General features: G+C 32.7%; 2 protein-coding genes across 3 annotated transcripts; one reads left to right on the top strand and one right to left on the bottom strand.

Annotated features, from left to right (window-relative positions):
* The first annotated feature begins 177 nt into the window (after nucleotides 1–177).
* On the top strand, nucleotides 178–13,503 carry LOC140060681 (uncharacterized). Of its 2 annotated transcripts, none has more exons than XM_072106993.1 (19): nucleotides 178–315; nucleotides 779–919; nucleotides 1,152–1,233; nucleotides 1,396–1,496; nucleotides 1,951–2,053; nucleotides 2,734–2,788; nucleotides 3,085–3,253; nucleotides 5,554–5,664; nucleotides 7,208–7,324; nucleotides 8,060–8,200; nucleotides 8,520–8,639; nucleotides 9,529–9,753; nucleotides 9,980–10,044; nucleotides 10,385–10,531; nucleotides 10,947–11,063; nucleotides 11,560–11,673; nucleotides 11,776–11,955; nucleotides 12,559–12,773; nucleotides 13,060–13,503. In XM_072106993.1, the coding sequence occupies exons 2-18, from the start codon at nucleotides 799–801 to the stop codon at nucleotides 12,727–12,729; spliced, it is 2,139 nt and encodes a 712-aa protein (XP_071963094.1). In that variant the 5' UTR covers nucleotides 178–315; nucleotides 779–798; the 3' UTR covers nucleotides 12,730–12,773; nucleotides 13,060–13,503. The 2 variants fall into 2 exon arrangements, with proteins under 2 accessions (XP_071963094.1, XP_071963093.1); XM_072106992.1 differs by having other exon boundaries at nucleotides 12,559–12,721; nucleotides 13,060–13,497.
* A 20-nt stretch (nucleotides 13,504–13,523) lies between these two features.
* LOC140060682 (UBL fusion protein SDE2-like) lies at nucleotides 13,524–19,319 on the bottom strand. The gene is made up of 7 exons (XM_072106994.1): nucleotides 19,155–19,319; nucleotides 17,547–17,664; nucleotides 17,133–17,244; nucleotides 16,124–16,293; nucleotides 15,750–15,858; nucleotides 14,935–15,172; nucleotides 13,524–14,650 (listed from the first exon to the last, which is right to left on the bottom strand). The coding sequence occupies exons 1-7, from the start codon at nucleotides 19,257–19,259 to the stop codon at nucleotides 14,414–14,416; spliced, it is 1,089 nt and encodes a 362-aa protein (XP_071963095.1). The 5' UTR covers nucleotides 19,260–19,319; the 3' UTR covers nucleotides 13,524–14,413.
* Between the last annotated feature and the right edge of the window lie 1,547 nt (nucleotides 19,320–20,866).

Raw genomic sequence — 20,866 nt, 5'->3', positions numbered from 1 at the left:
CAATTAAATTAAAAAAATGTTTTGTAAATCCGATGTTTGCAGACAATATAAAGCTTTTTCTCAAAGATTAAAACATCTATAGAACGTACCCCCTACATATAGGAATAGAATCGTCCAATCGTATATAAAGAAAACAAGTTGAGCCAAACTCTGCTGCTGCTCTGCGTACGACGTGTGTGTGTTGTGACGTGTGGGTGGTGGAGACACGATCAGCTTTATTTTCCAAAAATTAATTAATTTCGAGATAGGTCTAGGTATCCAGAGATTGGTAACTGCAAAAATAAATGTATTCTCCCGGTCCCCGGCATATTTATAGTAAGTTAATGCCAATAAGATCGAAATAGAATAGGCCTAGCCATCTGAATAGTCAGAGCAGACTGGCTGGCCGGGCGCCGGGTTGTTGGTTTTGCGTTCCAGACTCACTCAGCACTCATAGGGCCTAGCTAGGCTAGTAGTAGCAGCAGAGCTAGCCTACTGGGTCTAGCTAGATGTATTGAGTATAGGTTAGTAAGTTAGGCATACTATTGCTTTATTAAATAAGGTTTATTTTTAGCCTAGGCTACAGAACAGTGTCAGTAGACTTGACTCATGTTTTTCTTGTTTGAAATCTAAAACATTGCCATTCATTAATATTACAAAAGGTAGGTAAGCCTAGAGGCCTAACAATACTAGTAGGCCTATGCAAATATGGTATCTCCATGATATTAGCCTATATTTGGGCATACCTGTTGAATGCATTTTTATTTAACATAAAGAAGGCATTTTTGTTTTTGTACAGTTTAGAAATTAAGTGACAAAATGACTTCAAAAAGTGAAAGAAACTTGTTTGTTAAAACATATTCTCGAAAAACAGTTAGAATTTGGAAAGATGACAAGTTTGTACCAACAGGATTAAAAACAACCAACCCAGTACAACAAGGTGAACACATTACTAATATTAATAATTCATCATAGTGTAAACTGTAGGCCTATGATGTTTAGAATATGAAATGATAGCCTACTATCTATAGTAATAAAATGTTTCTAAAGAAAATGAATAAAGAAAAAAAAAAAAAATTATGAATGTAATAATCTACTTGCTTTTAAAGTTGAACCCAACTTCTACTGTAGTTCTCTATACACCATAAATTATATATTTAATATTTTAACAGTTAAACGACCTCGTTTTCTGCGGAGTAGGATGTACCCTGAAGCTTGGTCTGATGATGACCGGTTTATCTCTCTCTCTCAAAGGTATTACATATCAATGCATTATTTAATCATTTTTTATTAACAGTATGTAGTAGGTTCAGCTCTCTACGCGAGAAGAATATTAATGAACATGATGTACTTGAATCAACATACCAATCTTAATTGATTTTTTAAGCCACTAAATATATCTGATTTGTTATTTAGAAAAGCAAAGCATGCTCGTCCATTAAAGAATATTAGTAATGATGAACCAACACTTAAAGTAGCAGGCAAGAGAATAGGATCACCTTTCCACAAGAAAAAAGGTATAAATAAAAATCAACGTAATTGGCAGAATGAACTCTAAAGGCCAATTTACACAGAACAGAGTGGTAACGGTAATAAAAATATAGAATCTATGTTATTCCTTATGACCATTTACACACTGCGGGTGGTTTCCACTCAGGATAGATACAGATTCTATGTGGGACCAGCTATGCTGTTTTTTCCGCTTACCCCGTTACTGCTTGTCTGTGTAAATTGATTAATCTACATAGGTCCATGTGTTTAAAAATGGTGACACTGCAGCTTAGAAATTAAAATGCTAATTGCTTGCCAATGCTAAGTTCTTGGGTTCAAATCCTAAGTGCTACCAGTGTGCCAGAATTTTGTCAAAACAGTGCAATCACATTGAAAATTCTTTTTCTAGGAAGGAATAATTGGCTTTTTCAGAGTATATTATGATTATTAATATCTAACAAAATTATCATTTTATTACAGGTGCAATGTCAGTCAGCAGAGGTCACTTGAAGCTAATAGAAGAATCAGAACCAGAGTGCCAAGATTTGATAGACAATAAAGATGCACATGCTGCCCATTTGAGGTAGGTAGCTGAAGTAGAGAGTTTTTAATTAAGAGATTAATTTAGGGAGTAACTAATGAATTAACTTCCTGGTTTTTACCAGTTAATTGTAGCAACTGTACATCTTAGGTGTGAGGAACTGTAGTGAGCACAGTGACTTCAATAGATTAAGTTTAAATTTGCATAAGAAAAAAGAAAAGTATTTGAATTGAATGTGGTATATAGGATTAAAAACATATTCACACGATTAAAAAAAAAATTTTTTTTACCAACACATTTATTCACTGAGCAGAATAGATATAAATAATAAAAAAACATGATTTGTGTATAATAAAATGTTTATTTATAACTTTATTTATTTAAATTTAAAGGTAGAAGTCAATATTTTATGCAACACGGATGATAAATGGCTTTTTCTATTCAAGCAGGGGGTTTGAGTAGTAATACGTGTGGGCTGGTTTAAGGCTTGTGGCAGATTGTTGCAGCATAACAGTATAGTCCTAGTTTATCATGCATATAAATTGCCTATGCTTGTAGGCAGTTTAGGGTTTTAGGTATTGACACGCTTCAAATTTAAATGATGTGTTTCGATGATACAAGCTTGAGGGTGTTATTTGTTTGTCGTCAGACATGTTTTATAATGTATGAGTTTACATAGTAATGTTTATTGTAGCTGTTGATGTATTCTGTATTTGTTACAGTAGCATCCAGTGTCCTGAAGCTGTACAGCTCCCTCAGCTCACAAACACTCCTGCTGTAAGTACAAACTAAAACTCTGTCTACACTATTAAACTTGTTTGACAAAGAAAGTGTGTATATGTACCTAAATATAGTAGTGATATGCCCAAATATGGTATTGATATGACATTATCATGTCCATATATGGGCACATCACATTTTTTTGCCACATGAAGTTGGATAGTATAGACAGAGCTTACAAATTTAAGCTTTTTTGATGATTATTATTTTGAGGTGTATGTAATTTAGAACAATAATAATGGTATCATCTATTCTCATTGTAAGTAAAACTCATTGTTTTATAAATATCATAGGTGAGTGAATGCTCAATCGTTAATTTATTGGACAATAATACTTCTGGCCAATCTTCCGACGACGTAAGTAGTCTAACGGACAGTATGGAAACGATTGCAGATGACCTTACGACAACTGACCTGGATACCTCATCAACGCAAACCTGCCTTGAGGACAGTGATGACTCAGGTAAAATACTATACATCTGTAGTGTAATGTACATATTTTAAATGTATACATTATTGTATTAATAGATAGAGTATAATATATATATACATATACTCTACAGGAATTAGTAGACCTAAGTGTTAGGTAATATTAAGTTTATATATTAGTAATAGTTTTCAATTTGATTACCATCAATATAAGTAATGGATTAACCTAGATATATAAAAAATACACTATCTACATTATCTGAATACCAATCCGGTTCATCCATGAATTATAATGCTTAACGTGTAATGTATTTAAATTATGTATACTCAATATTTTTAATCTACATGTAATAAAAATAAACAGGTTTCTGTATGCTTAATAAATCACTAGTATTCATGGTGGCTTAAACTCTTAACACATAAATTGTTATATTAATTCTATTTTACATAAATCAAAATGACATATTTGAGTCAAATGACTGAATATCAGTAAATATGCATATTCTATCCCTTGTATTTAGAGTGGCGTACATAAAAAATGAATATATTAATTCTACAGTGTAGAAAGTACAGTATATGATCGAAAATGACATATTTGAGCTAAATAAACTAAAAGATAGTAACATTAAAGATGTATTGTCCACCACCCCTCCCCCCCCCCCCAATATAAAAAATTACAATTAATTAAATCAGACTTCGAATAGGTTATCTTGTAGTTTAATCAAGTTAATCGCTTGAACTGTAAAAAAAAATAAAATAAAAAAAATAATGTTTTTTCATAATTATAATGAAAAAAAAAAAAATTAAATTCAACCAAAACCCATTTGCTGGCAGCTAATTTGACTATTTTTTTTGCTTTAAATTCAATTTTTGATTCAAATTTTTTTTTAAATGGATAAATATTAGTATTATGTGACATTAAAATGGCACATTCAACAACAACAACAATTTAAAATATAATTTTTTCAGGTGGACAATATATCTTTAAAACAATTAGTACTAATGCTTAAATGCTAACCTAGCATATATATGTAGATAGTTTGTTGTGCGTGTTTAATCTATGCCAACTAGAATACTGTAGTTGTATGATATTTTCATATAGAGAATCTTATTAGAGATATGTTTATATCATTCCTAGGATGTAACCATTAGTTGTTTCTGATATGCTAAAAAGCATGCTTCGATTGTGTTACATCAGAGTTATCTGTTAATGGATATAAAATGAAGTAAAGAAGATACCATATATCATCTCCCAATTAAAAAGTCAGATAACTACAGCTGTATCTACAGTACAATAGCATCAAAGCCAACAAAAGTAAATGAAATATGTATAAAATTTTGTTATCATTATTGCATTGTTTAGAAATTTGTTTCAAGACCTCTTTAGAAATAAATATTGCATTTAAAAAATGTATAATATTTAAAATATAAACATTACATTTTCAGGCCTTGTCTTTAATAAATTATAGGTGTGCTAAAAATTGCACTCCTTAAAACTGCTGTAGGTGTGCTGTTTGTATTTTGGTGTGTAGAAGTTTACCAAATTTAAGCGTGTTGTAAATCACACTCCTCAAGGGTAGTTTAGGAGGGTGTTAGGTGAGTGATCGCACTCGCTCGCCTTAAAAGACAAGGCCTGTAGGCTGTATTGTAGACAAATTAAGATAAAATATGTTTTAAATAAGTTAAATGCAAACAACTTAATATTAGTACATTCTTTTAAAACAAGCGGTAATAAATGTATTCATTGATTACACTTACAAAATAAGAAAATGTACAAGAATTGAATGTTTGTGTTATTGTGTTATTTATTGACAATGACATATGTCACATTTCTTCTTTATAATCACATGATGAAAATTTATTGACTGTTTTTTTAACAGTTTTTAAATATTATTGTTAATGTTATATAAGAAAACATAAAATATACAAAGAATCATGATGAATTAATTTTTTTACAACATTTATTGACTCTTTGACAACACTTTTTAAATATTATTTATACAAGTCAGAAAATATAGAAGAATCACGATGAATGTGTTTTTACAACATTTATTGACCTTGTCAGTTTTAGTATATTGTTTAATACAAAATGGATGAAGTTTGACATGTATTTAAAAAATAAATTGGTGTATTTTTTAAATGATTATTTGCAGTAGAATAACAGAGTAATGTCCGGCAAATGTTGATTCTGATACAAAATTTTAAATAGTGTAGTTTCATTTTGAAATATTTTATTGTTGAGCCGACATATTTTATAAGTGTGATGGCCGTAAAGATTACGCAACGTTGGTTAGTATTGAATCTATAATACCTAGTTTGTTGACTTCTCTTTAGATGAAGATACAACACTTTGCTGTACCGACTCAACCATGACGTATAAAACAGCGTATGACGAAAAAGAAGAAACATTTCTCGATATGGAAACTCTTAGACACGACTTACCAGGTAGTGATAATGATTTCTATAAAATTTAGATTTTCATATACAGTGTTATTTCTTTCCATATCAGTGCAGTAGGTTTATGTCAAGTTAAAATATTTTTATTTATTTATTTAAAAAAATTTAAAATGTTTAATACAGTTTTTCTTTCCATATCAGTTTAGTTTGTGTCATGTTGAAATAAATTTAATATTTTTATATATTATTTTGTATAGTGTATGCCCGTGCGTACAACTGAGGACTAGTGCTGTTCCGCCGTACCACGCCGAGAATGTTAAGAGTCACTATCCAAACGCGTTTTAACAATACCATGAAAGCCCCAGTGGTCTAATGGTTAGGACACCTGCATATCAAGCGGGAGGTCCGGGTTTGAATCTCGGTTGAAGTGACTTTTTCTCATTCTTACAGATTTCTTCATCTTATCGTTTCAAATTAATTAATACATGTTCAGTATGATCACCAGGCGGTTAACGATTTAGAATTAATGTACTTTGGCTGTTGTGTTTTTATATATATATTTATATTTTTATAATATATATTTTTTATAATACATTTCTAAATTTTGAACTTCTATTTAAACATGTGTATCTCTGAAAGAAAGTGACTTCTAATATTTATGCAGCAACATGTGTTAAAGGTCTTAGGCAGAACGTTTTTATGAGTTGTTCTACAGCAAGATATCTTACTTAGGACATTGAATAAATTGTGATTTGCTATTCAGTGTAAATATGTACTTTATAAATCTTACATTTCTGTTGCAGTATCCTGTGACTTGTCATTGATTTAAACTTAATTGAGACCATTAGGAAAATACTCAGAATGGAATTAGCTTTAGGCTAATTGCATACAATTTAGTGTTTTCAATTTGAACTGTTGGGATAAAAGATTCTAATAAAATTCTTTTATAATTGAATATTAATAAATATGTCTGAACCTTGAGAGAAATATTCCTAATATGGGGCTATAATTTGTTTACTCAGCCGGTCAGTGAAATAGAAAGCAAATTAGGCTAAAATTATGTTAATAATTTGATTTGATAATTTGATAATAAAAATGTGTTGTCCCCAAAACATGAAAAATAAAGATGAAAAGGAAATTAACAACATTGTTGATTCCACGCTAAATAAACTGGATGACAATGTTTTTCTTTAAATTAATTAAAAATATATTTATTCTTTTTTGGTCAAATTGTTGATCAAAGTGAATAACTATTCAAATGGCCTATTTATCAAAAGTTGTTTTGGATTATATTTCCAATAGGACAATGTAACTTAAAAGTATATGGTTAATTGGATTAAACATCAATTGAATGTTGGAGTTGGATAGCCGAGTGGTTAGGACACTTGACTGTCATACATAGAGACCCGGGTTCAATTCCCGACAACTCCCAGTCCACTCAGCTGTAAAAGAGTACCAGGTTGAAAATACTAGGGAGGATAAGGCGGCGTGGAAAGGAACTAGCCACCCTACCACATAATGCAGAGGCTTAGTACAATGAGCTCATTCTAACCTAAATTGAATGTTATAAAATGTTTACAACCTTAATTAGATTATGCAGCAGACATAGCCAGACCATTGGAACCTGTACAGTTCAGCTTCCTCCACAAGATTACACCCATATCATTCACAGCTAAAAAGGCCAAAGGACTTCTACCAGTTATCAAAGGTAGTGTATAATATCTTTCACATCAATTGTTTTTAAACAATTTTTTAAACAAATTATGTATAAAAACAAAGTTTTAAAAGCTGAGCTTAAATATAATATGGCAACCACAATCTAAAAGCCTGATATGACATCATCATGTCTATATATGGGCACATTTTTTTGTCACATAAAGTTTGATTGTGTAAACAGAGCTTTATATAAACCGATTTCTATTATCAAAGGTAATTTGAGGTAACAATCGTAAAAGCAAACATTAAAGGTGAAACTATCCTTCCTGCTCCCAACTAGAAATTAAGGCAACATTTGATTATAAAATTGCTTAAAATAACAAGAATTACCTTAAATAGTATATTTTATAATAAGGGACCACCTTAAATAGTGATCATTTATTAAGGGAACCACTTTCTATTAAAAGACCACTTGATAGATTTTGTTTTATTAACACTATACTTAAACTCTGTCCACACTATCAAACTAGTTTGACAAAAATGTGAGATGTGCCCAAATATGGTAGAGATATGACATCATCATGTCCATATATGGGCACATCACATTTTTTTGTCAAACTAGTTTGATAGTGTAGACAAAGCTGAAGGTAAACAAATTAATCTCAAAATTGTATAGATGTTGACAATAAAGCAGACATGTATTTTTTAACCCTGCACAAATAATTATAATTGCCATCGAAATAAACAACAATATTTAGAACATTGATTATCTTGTTGTCATCGTTAGTGTCCAAAGTGATACCAAAGAAGAGACCATCAGTTGGCAGGTTCACAGGTATGAATCAAGCAAACTCAACGCTTCAGAAGAAGACAACGGCACTTGCTATCCATGACTACCAATCTGTCGGTGATCTATCAGATATTCCAGGTACTCAAGCATATACATATATTTTAAATCCTTTATTGTAATAGTCAAAGTAATAATTATCTTTAAATAATTGTTTCTTTTTCTTACAATTACTTCTTTCACTATTAAAAAAATATGTATTGTAAAAATAAACTCTGAAATAAATCATGAGACATAAGACATAGTGAATAAAACCTTTATAGGGGGCTTAGACTTTTTTATCCCACAAAAGGTAAACCTGTCAAGAGCTAGCTAAGCCTATCTACCATCACTTTTGCTGCTAGTTTTGAAAGAGGGGTTCATTCCCATGTTACGGGCAAGTGAATTTATTTATTTTTAGTTGACAATAATCTAGAGGGACACTGGAATGCATGGACAGACAAGAACCTCCACTCAACACCAGTTGAGAATTCTGAAATAAGTAAAGTTAGAACTCAACCTGATCTTTCCAGCATAACAGGTAATAAAATAAAAATAAAATAACTTGCTTAATGTTTTAGTAAAATAAGCTCACCTAAAATGTGGGTTAGTAACAATGTTCATTACATTGTTGGTTGGTTCATTGTTTTGTATATAATGATGAAATTTTATTTTATTCTAAATTGTGTGCGATTTTTAAAAATGCTATAGTCTATAGTGATTTTGATGGGGTGTAATTTTTATAGCAATTCAAAATATGTATCGTTCAACTAGAGGAGTTCTGATATCGTTTAATATAATATAATATGTTGATTTGAGAAAGTAATCACTTTTGGGACATTGCACAGCTAATATCACGTAAAGCCGATATAAATCGAGAATTGAAGACATGAATATCCGATTTCTTAGACTGATAGATCTACAAGCTTTTAGCTTCCTGATTAATAGCTTCCAATTTATGTACAGTACGCATGCTTAATCTAAATTCAGAAAGCTGTATTCATTTTTATTGCTGTCGAATTTACAAAACTAACGGGTGTGTAAAGTTAGTATAACACAGTTGATTGGTCAATTTTGAAAGAAATGAGTTTGTGGATTGAATTGATAATAGTAATGGTTAATAGTATATTATGTTAGTTAATGAGGTTGACATTCTCAATTTAAGGACTCCCTGAAACTGGAAATTCTCCCACAAACAGACTTTGCTTGAGATTCACAGGTCTAAAATTCTTTTTTTACCAACAAAACACATGTAAATTGTAAATAAATTTTAAGATTTATGAAAAAGGCCAGCTGAACAAGAATGTCTGGTATTAGGAGAATTGACTGTAAATGTTAATTACTAAAAACTACTAATTAATAATAATTATTAAATTATTAAATTAAATAATTAAGGTTTAATTTTTGAAAAAATGAATATTAACTTTTAGGAGGTATAGAACATTTATATAATCTACAAGGAGTAGTTTCATCTATGGATGCTTCATCAATCAAAGGTGCACCCACACAAGGGGGAGCAGATACTCAAGGTTGTACTGACACTCAAGGAGGAGTAGGCACTCGACAGGGGGACCACACTCGGCATACAAAACGGCCACGATCAGTATTCAGTTTCACAACCAGTGAAGAAAGTTCTGATGCCTCATACCATTCAGGTAAACTAAATCACTGTTACATATTGTTCCACATGCCAATGATTTATTTTCTACATATGTATACAGTACATAAAAACAATTGCATAGCTTATACAATGAAAAAAACCTTATTGAGTCAATCCAAAGTAAAATTTGAACCTAAATAAAATAGGATATAGACAAATAAAAGATGCACTCTTGTATCTACAAGTAATTATCTTGTTTCTTTTGATCGTTCTTACTGTAGAGAAATCTGTTTTGCAAATTCATGGTAAAAGACTATTATCAGCAGCTAAAGTCAACAAAAGCCCTGTAAGTACATAATGTATCTAGATATAAGACGCCCAACGTAAGGGCGTGTGGCCCAGTGTGTTGGACTATTGATTGTGAGATCTCGTTGAATCACTTGTATTCTTAGGCAAGACAGTTTACTTACGTTTGTCTCTCTCCACCCATGTGGGTATCTGGTAAAGTCAAGATACAACTTTGCACTGATTACTAGCTGCATTATGGGAGTGTGTTTCAATACATGTTTGATCCAAAAATGACCAGGGTGATTCACAATGTTACGCATTTTATAAATCCCTGATATTTATTAACTTCTACAACCTGTGACAACAGCATAATGAAATGATTTTGTTTGAATTGACAGTCCAAGAGCAGTAGTATTAAGAGTTCAAAACATGTGTCATTTTCACTGTGCGATAATAAAAAAAGAGAATATGAACCAGAGTTAAGTATTCAAGCAGCACAGCTTCATCTGCCCTCTATATCGCCATCAAGTAGTATTCTGAAGAAGGTAGGTTTAAAAATGAATAATAAAAAAGGAGAGCTGATGCTTTACATTAGTTTATGAAGGACGTGTGACACCTTCCACCCCCCCCCCCTCCACCCCTAGCTAAGTGGCTGTGCGACAGTGGCTGTGTTTGTAATACACCGGGGGAACCCTACACGTCTTAAAAGATGTTAATATACTAGGTTCTTTAAGCCAGCTTATGAGCCAGATGTGTACACTGGATCAACAGTTTATGGTCCTTATCAAAGAAGACTTGGAACCATGGAGAACCCTTGCTGATGTTATGGCTACAAATTATGGTTCCACTGTCTTAACCACTTGGCCTTTTACTTGCTCGATTATAATTATAAATAATAACTATTTTAGATATTTAAAATAATAAGATTATAATATGATATATTCATTTTTCCAACATCAGAGAAGTACCAGTATGGTAGACAAATCGATAGTGAATGATGGCGCTAACATAAAGACGAGTACACCAATCAGGAAAAAGAGGCACAGAAGTCATCGATCAAGCATGATGAAATACTCTGTGAGATTTATTTTTTAAACGATCGATCTTATAAAATAGAAACCTTTCAGAATTGATTACTGTATTTCTGTATACTATTTCAGAAACAATATCATAATTTAATAATTATGATCGAAACATATCTTACTATGCATGTTTAGATTAGCTGTGTTGCCTATGACCCATGCACCTTGTATGACATGTTATTGCAGCCTACTGGGCGGAATTGCGCACAGGTGTGAACGACACACACAACAACCCTAAGGGTCCCTTCGTGTCGAATGCTGCCATCAAACCGTCTTCTCCCCTAAGGGTCCTTTTGTGTCGAATGCTGCCATCAAACCGTCTTCTCCAATAAGGGTCCATTCGTGTCGAATTCTGCCATCAAACAGCACCAATTTGTCTGTCCCCAACAAGACAGTAGGGGCTACATGTACCAGTACTGTTAAAATTCATACTTGCTAACTAGAATGTTCAGTTCATACCAAATATACTATTTCTATATTTCTCTTTTAAGTTTGATGTTTCCGCTGTTGAGTTACCAGCTTGTGATGAAAGGGAGCTAATTTTACAAGACAACTATGAATCAGAAGTCATGGAAATAACTCCAACTAAAACTACAGCCAAAGAGGTAAATAATCAATATACCCAGAAATCTATAAGTTAATAACTATTTATGCAAACTTAGCATTCCATTCTAATATAGTTAGAAAAATAATAATTTCTATTTTAGGTTACACCACAGATACAGAAGTTATCAGGTGGTATTCCATCTGAAAACGATCTACAGACATTAATGATCAAAGGAGAGACAACTCCATTAATGAGAGTGAAGAGAGCATTGAGTAATGCAGTGGTACCAACTCTACCAAAGAATAAAAAAAGCAGAAAAACACCAAATGATTTGAATGAAGTAAGATTGCATCTATCCAAAGCTCACTAAAGTTAACAAAAATAAGCTCTGTCTACACTAGCAAACAAACAAATGTGGCTATATGGACATGATGATGTCATCACTACCATATTTGGGCACATCACACTTTTTTTTGTCAAACTAGTTTGATGGTGTAGACAGAGGTTTAGTTATAATGATAATTTCAGGATGATTGAATCATACTTTGTTTCGAGACAGTAAACAAAGACAAGAGTACCATAAATAAAACCTAAAAATAGTCTCGTGACAATGAACAAATCTTTGTATAAACAAGGCAATCTAACAACAGACATTGAGCTCGCCTTACCAAGATAGGAACTCGTAACAGTCCTTTGATCTTATGTCTGGCTGTGACAAATACCAACAGTACTGTACTATGTACATATTCCCTCATCCCCCCTCCCCCGGCTGCTCGGTGAGTGTTAAGAGACGTGTAACTGATTATGTCACCGCCACAGATAAACCCTTTGATCCGGAGGTCAGCATCCTGTTGTTAAATTGCCTTGGTATAAATTCTCTCCTCCTGTTATCAATTTTCCCTATCGAAACATCACATCTCTAACCCTTCCTATTTAATTACAGGATCATCCCACGGTGGCAGTGTCCAGCAATCGCAAACTGTTTAACGCTCAAACTGTTGTGCCACAGTGTTGCATAGAAAAATTCAATGAGTACTCATATTTACCAGCGGGTAAATTCGTACAGTACAAGTCATCTATCAAGTTTGATCAGAACATTCCGGAGGGTAAATGACCTTCGTTTAAGTGACACAGTAGGAGCTAAATTTTTACGTACAGGTACAAAACCAAAATCTGTACCGAAAACATGGAATAAACCCAGGTTGACCTCAAAATTGAACCCAAGTGTTTATCGTGCAATCTTTTAAAGATATTGAGAACAAATAACTATTGTCATGCTCATTTTATACGGACGTAAAATCTGAGTACTTAGAATGTAGGTCCTGCTTTATTTTTCTTTGGTTTACCCTTTTGTATCTCAACTTAATTCTAACCACTGTTACAAAAGAGCTTTCCCATCAGTTGCCTTTAGAAATATACACAAGTTTGTTACTTTGTTTTTCAGATATCCTAACTATACTTCCAGCAACTGTAAATGGGTGAACGATGACAGCAAGTGACAAATAACTATCTTTGGTGCAATAAATGTTTCACTATTATATTTACAATGAACCAAAAAAAAAAATTGTTTTTTGAAATCAATCATATGAAATGTAACTGGTGGTTTTTTTTTTGGGAGGTGGGTGCTACTCTCTAAATGGCCTGACAACTCAAACACATTATACACATCGGCTTGAGTTATACAAACTTATGTACAGTATTTAAATTATTACTTAAAATTTAGTATTTAAAGAAAAAAGTATTTATTGAGTTAAATGTAAAAAAAATAAATTCCGATATTGGTATTTATGCAAATTATTTATTAACTAAGAAATATTTATTTAAAGAAGTTATATATAAAATATGCAATATTAAAAACAAACAATTGTTATTCCAAGTTGATAAAAACTCTAAAGTAAAAATATTGTTTTGCCACATTTTTGTTGAATAAATGTTGCTACATATATAGAACTGTGTATTTCTTTGTTACTGCTTTTATTTTTATTTCAACTTTATTTATAGAGGGAAACTCTTCCAGCTGAACCCGCAGGTCAGCTGATATCCAAGGGCCCTCTTAAAAATGACAAAATATATAAAACTATACTTAGTACTGTGTTTGTGTATTTCATTGTAACTGTCTAATGCAAATATGAACATTACACATACATGGAAAAGACGTATTAGATAACAAAATAGTTTATTAAACTCAATATACTACAGCATTAATAATAATAATTATGCTAAAATTATTCTTATGCAGTAACTAAATTTTTTTAATGCAATATAACAGATGGTTTTCCTTTGTTTCAATGTAGAAGTCTGATAATAGACAGTGTGTAGGATTACCTCACACTCACACCCTCACCCCCTAAAAATATAATTGTATAACAGTTTATAGTAAACAAAGTGTAGTTACAGTAACTGCAGTAGGATCATTTATAATGGCCTCTCTAAAGCCCTGTCTACACTTTATTTAACAAAAACTAGTTTGATAGTGTAGACAGAGCTTTAGATTCTGAATTTACCTTTCAGTAAGTATGGATTTATTAGCTACTGAAGGGTATATGAATGAATTTCAACGATCAATTCATTAACAATAGTTCCTTACAACATGTAACACTACAAGAGAGCAAAGGAATATCTTGGAGCTCTATATTAAAATACAGTACTAAAATAGAGAAGCAATTAAGGATTTTAAAGTCACTGAGACCTGAACCTAACCGTAAAGATGACCTCAGAAAATGCTGTAGCGCCAAGATCTACCCAATAGATAAGCCTTTTGACGAAACTATTACAAAAAACTAATTATTAAATCTATCTTATTTTTTTGTTGTTGATTTTTTGCCCTTCTTTCCCTTTGATTGCTTAGCTAACAGACTTGGATCAATTTCATCTTGAGCAAGACCTCTTACAGAAAACAAACGACTAGCCCTCTCTTGTAGTGTACCACCACATTTCAACCCTCGCGCCATCAATACCTTCTTAAGTCGTTCTAGTCCAACAGATTCAAGTTCGCTGGCCGAGGAAAATTGTTCAATATCAAGTTCTTCATTTTCCTAAAGACAATAATTAAAATGAATATGGTATTAGTAAATATTTAGGAAATACAAAGTACAGATAAACTAGACGAACCACTTTTAAGTTTGATATTTGATATATAAAACTATAAAATGTGAATGAAATCAATTATGATTTAATATTTCAATTTGATAAACAAATGTTTGAAATATTGAATCATAATGGCTTGCCTTCTTTCAGAGTTTGTTTTATGCTATTAAATAATTATTACATAACATCATGCATAAGTTAATTAACTATTACATTTATGTCAGAAACTTACTAAGTTATCATCTGTTTTATTTGTAATAATTATGTCCACAGGAGGAACACTCTTAGAGGGCGACATGCTATTGTTTTCTGAGGGTGTTGTGTCTTCATCATGTATTGTTGAATGTTTCAATTCATTCTCATAGTCTTTAGATTGTGGAATTTCTGTTTTCTCTTCTACAACTTTCTCCTTTTGTGCCTCTACTTCATGTTCGTCATCACTATCGCTGTCGTCCATACCTACTCCCATCCTAGAAATAATGGTAAAAGTATAATCGGTTTGATGTGATCTTAACTGTACAATAATGTTCATAATGTGCTGCACTCCAAAACCTGGTGATATCCCCTGCTATATATCAATTACTATCAATACACTTATAGCGCTTTTAGTATCGAAAAAAAAAATAAAATAAAAATGTCTAAACCAGTTAATATTGATTTAATTTTTCCAAGCTAGAATCTAATAGTGATAAATTGATGGCTGAAGTAAAAGGGAGAAACATTTGTGAGGGTGTGTGGTACAGTGTGTTGGACGATTACTGATTGTGAGATCGTGGTTCGAATCCAAATCTCGTCGCATTGCTTGTATCCTTAGGCAAGACACTTTACTCTTTCCACCTAGGTGTATAAAATGGGTACCTGGTTAGATCACGACACAACATTGCACTGATTACTAGCTGCATTATTATGGAAGTATGTTTCCATACGTGTTTGATCCAAAAAAATGACTGAGGTAATAAAGTGCAGCGCATTTAGAGCTTGCTTATATGCACTATATAAGAATGAACTATTATTACAGTATTCAAGATTATGCAAGCCCTGACATACCACAAGCATGACTTCTTGTTCTGATCTTCTTCATATTCAGTCATTTTTCTCTTTGATGTAGATACTGATAAGGTGGAGGTACTTTCACTTGTTGTTGAAGCTTGTAAGCCTATAGAAAACAGAAAATCACAGCAAACAATTAGTTTCAGATTCTGAAATATCCAATAATAACATCAGATAATAAATATCAGACTTTAAATAGGCCATTTTTTAGTTTTAATAAAGTTAAATCATTTTTTTTCTGATCCATTTTTGGAGAGTAACTATTAAATGTGACATTAGAACGGTATATTCAACAAAATAATTGAGTAAAATATTTTTTCAGGGGGGGGGGGGGGGGGGGAATCTTCAAATAACTGACGCCAAATATCTACCTTGAGTAATTGCGTCATCTAAATTCTCCAACACATTCTTTTTCTGTTTATCATAATTTGGATCTGTAAACACATGCCTTGGTTTGGCCCGCATTTTCTCAAGTTTTGCTTTTCGTTTTTCATCTCGCTCCCTTTCCAATTCAGCCTTCTTATCGAGCCAATCAACAAGTCTGTTGTAAAAAAAAAAATACATTGTACTACAACAGTGTATTGTACATTTTACTTATTTTTAAATTTTTCACGCTGCTGCTCTAGCCCGCTACGTCCCATTAGGACTACTCAATCAGAAGCTAAAGCAAGCAGCAGTTATAGTTCTAAGGACGACAGTTTTGCGAAAATGGAAACTCCACTATAATTTATTGATTCCAGCTTCTACAGTAGACCCAAAAAACGTCTGAGAAAAGAGTCTATTAGGACATATATATATTCACTGTCAGATATTCATTGAATTATTATCGAAACAGTCCATTAAAGTTTGTGTTTGTAATAGGATACTGTACTTCACACTTGAAATATCTAGGGTGATGAAGTGACCCCCAGACTTGACCTTAGCAATAAAATTAACTAAAGTGACAGAAATTGAATATTCACTTCTGTAACAAAAAAATAATATTTATTCACATATAAAAAGAGAAAAGAAACCCAAAAACCATTGCCTGACAGACAATTTAAGTATTTGTTGCTTTAAATTACATTTTTTGCAGGTAAAATAACTATTGACAATAAAATGACACATTCAAAAACATTTGAAATAAAAAATATTTTTCAATAAGTGAGCAGCGTTTTTTGTAAGAAATATTTCTTGTTTAATTTATGTCTTTAGGCAATGTGGCCAAGGATTACCAATAGTGAATTGATCACTGTCCTATCAGATAGGTGGTAATATACCCCTGATACAGGGGTTATTAACATCATTTTCTTTGGCCTAAAAAAACACCCCAACTTTTAAAAATTATTTCCATCTACCTTCTTTAAAAATGCAGCCATTGTAGTCTTTAATTGTACTTACTTTTTTTCGTTGTTAACGTCACGCATTCTTCTTCCACTCAAATCTCTGCAAGCTTCATGATTGGTTGTTTTCTCAATTTGAGCACCCAGCATACGTAGCATGGAACCAAACCCTGGCAAAATAAAAAGAAACTTTATTGAATGTAATACACAATATTATAGATGTGTGTTAATTTCAAGATCTGCATTAAATAATTCCATAGCGATAGAAGACAATTGGAAATACAGATATTGAAGCGGAATAGCTTGGTGTTTGCTTCACAATCCTAGAACTATACATAATTGTTGATAACCTTTCTTCATGAGACTACTTTTAGAAAGTATGGGTCTTACTGTATACATTATAATTTAACAAACCGAAATTGAGCAAATGTTTAATTGGTAAATCAAATTATCAGATATATACTGTACAAACCTCCTTTTCCACCATGAAGTGCTAGTGTTACATAATAAGTTCCATTTATTTCAAGCAAACATTCATCACTCGCATTCCTCCCATTGTGCGTTATTCTCAACTCATTTGTGGATAGATTCTAGGAAAATCAAGAAATAAAAGGTCTGATCAAAATACTTAGAAAGTGTTGATAGTTAAATAATAGAGAAACAAGTTATTTCTCTCAATGGTTAATGCACTAGTCCTGTAGTCCGTTGTCGAAGAATACATATTCACGAATAAAAAGTATTTAAACATACAAATTGCAGTGGATATAATTGACAGTTTTATTGCAAATTATATCCTCTTTGTTTAAATACTTTCACAGGCTAACGATCTATAAATCATGCGTAATGACCATGTTTGATAACTTAATATGGTACTGTATGCATGATATAATATAATTAGTTTAGTGATTATTCTTTCTTTACTTCTTTGTAGTTGTACTATGACATAGTACAACTACAAATATATATACTGTACTTAAGTTTAGAGTTTACGATTTTTTTTTCTGTTTATACGTTTATTAATATGGATTATATTTCCGAAATAAAAAGAAATTGAATTAAAATTGAGAAAATTTGAAAGACAAAAAAAAAGAATGGAAAGGAAGGGGGAATCTCGGAAGAATAGCTTATACAAGTACAAACCCCCTGTTACAAAATAATATATACTAATAAATAGAAATATGAAAAAAAGGCACACAAGGGCATATACTGTAGGCCTAGACAAATATTTAACTTTAGTTAGGAAAATGCAATTTTTTTTTTTAGCATAACGAAAAAGATACTTTTCACAGAGAGTAAAATGTTTTTCGTTGAATTTCCTTCTTCATTACAAAGTACTAAAAAAGTTAGGTAGCCCATCACTAGTACTGTATGTAAGGCTAGGCAGCCACTACTAGGCTAGGGCCTAGGCCTAGCTAGTAGAAGTACCTCTATGCCAAATAGTTAACACCGCCAGGTTATGACCGGTTGGGCACGGTCACAGTGCATTTCGGCCGCCAATCATGGAACGACCAAATTCATGAAACTCCAAAAAGGACAAAATATGGCATGATCATTTCGGCCGCCAGGTATGGCGCGGCAAATTGAAATAGCCAGAAATAACTGTACAGAATTACAGTGAAAAAAAATAACTTTATCAAGTCTATGGAACGCCACAGAGAATTATGGTCATTTAAACTAGAGATCAGTTGTGCAATGGGCTAAAAACTTCAGCATCAACTCCTTCTTATTAAAAAAATATCATTAGTATTCACTGTAGTGATGGATGTGCACGCTATAAATATCGCTTGCTGTTTCTGGAATTGAAGACCACCGATTCGGCTTAATAATACACTATTTAGTAAAATATTAACATTTTAACACACATGGCGTGTCATACATATTCAAGAATAATTACAATTCTGGCGGCCGAAATTAACAATACATAATTTGTCCTTTTTGGCGTTTCATGAATTTGGCACTTCCATAACCGGCGGCCGAAATGATCAGACACCTTGGGCACCCCGGCTCATTTACTATCTAGGCCTGGCCTAGGCCTAGATAGGCCTAGCAACAAGGCTAAATACTTTCATGTAATACTCACATATTGGCTACAAAATTTCACTTTTAAATCACCAACTGTCCGCACAGATAATTCATGTCCAAGGCAAACAGATCCTTTAGTAAATGTGTTTACGAAGAAAGTCATTTTATTAGTAAATCCTTGAACAAAAAAAGAAAATGAAAAACGTTTGATCGTCGTGCACAACAAACATACCAAACAAAAGCGAATTTTTTTAGGCCATAGAGGGGGCGCAGAGCCCGAAACTTTATATACAATGAAACGCCAAATGCGTATTATTGTCGGTGTTCATTTTTAGTGATTTTGTTACAGTTCGATATTGTGTAACTTATTTTGAAGGTAATCGTGTTTGTTCGTATACCGTTTCACAACGGAAGAAACGTAAATTACGATTTTAAATTCCATTCAATACTTTAGCGTGCACTATATTATACAAAAGTGTGTTATTAATATTGTTCTTCGAGGTTGAGTCAAGAAACAACACTGTTCTGATTCGACATTAGAGTTGGTGAGAATCACTCGCTAGTTATGCCACTATTAAATCACTATCATAACAAAAAAACATTAACACAAATTCAATCACTGTGTTTTCACAATTTAAAGAATCAAACTTTATTAAAGAGAGTAGCCATTACGTGAGAATATAACCAGAAAATCACTATTGCGACTAAGTGAACATTGCAGGTAGAGTCTAGTCATTTAAACCTATAATAATACATGGCAGTTAGCTCTGCTGCCAGCTTGAGAGATTGATCTCAAGCTGGTCCGCGACCGGTACGGATTTTTTTTACTCGTCTCTCATCTTCTCCTTTTCCATCCGACACTATTGAGTAAAAAGTGCGATTTATAAAGTACTACTCCTCCCTTATTCTTTGTGGTATTGAGCTGGGATTTGGCATGAATACTACAGGGACATGTCCTCCTCAAAGCTATAGAGCCGGATTTTTAAATTAAACCGGATGCATCCATATGACGTCTTGAAGATGGTACCGTATTATAGCCGTGGTAGCGAGGTTATTGACGTGTATGTGACGTCACATACCGTCTTATGACGTCATTACAGCTTCTTTGCTGTACCCCGAGTACATTCGTGCTTATTTTAGCTGGTGGAAGTTGTGTGCGTTAATTATTAGCTTAAGATACTGTAAATATTTACAAAAAAACTTGATGCTAATAATAATATTTATTGCTTCTCTTTTGCAGCAGATGCACATTTCTTTACAGATTGGTAAGAAAATAAAAGTACATACAAGTGGTTTAAAAGCAAACATAATACTAATTAGCTAGGCTTAATGCTGTGTGTGATATTAGGCTAATTTCACTACAAGCATGTGTATGCGAGTTTGCTGTAATGGTTATGTAACAAGCCCTCTAACTAAGAATAGCTTCAATGGACTAACAATAGAACAGCAACGCCAAAAACAAACAGGTGAATTTGAAAAATAGTTTTTTTAACGTCGGTATCAACAAACCCTGGGCGCGCTCGTTGCCACCCAAACTTTTGCCACCCGGTCTGTTGACACCCGGCCTTTTGCCACGTGGCCATAAGCCATCCGGTCTTTTCCATCCGGCCTTTTGCCACCTTCGGCCATTTGCCAACCCGGGCCATTTTTCACCCAGCCATTTGCCACCACCGGCCATTTGGCACCCGGCCGGTTGCCACTTCTTCCGCCTCTAGAGGTAAAACTATTCATAATATTATACTTCCAATGCTACGGTGGCTGATTTCCGCC

The sequence above is a fragment of the Antedon mediterranea genome, chromosome 10, assembly GCF_964355755.1.
Source record: "Antedon mediterranea chromosome 10, ecAntMedi1.1, whole genome shotgun sequence".
NCBI lineage: Eukaryota > Metazoa > Echinodermata > Crinoidea > Comatulida > Antedonidae > Antedon > Antedon mediterranea.
Note: the sequence above shows the minus strand (reverse complement) of the source record. Positions and strands in the feature narration are given on the sequence as shown.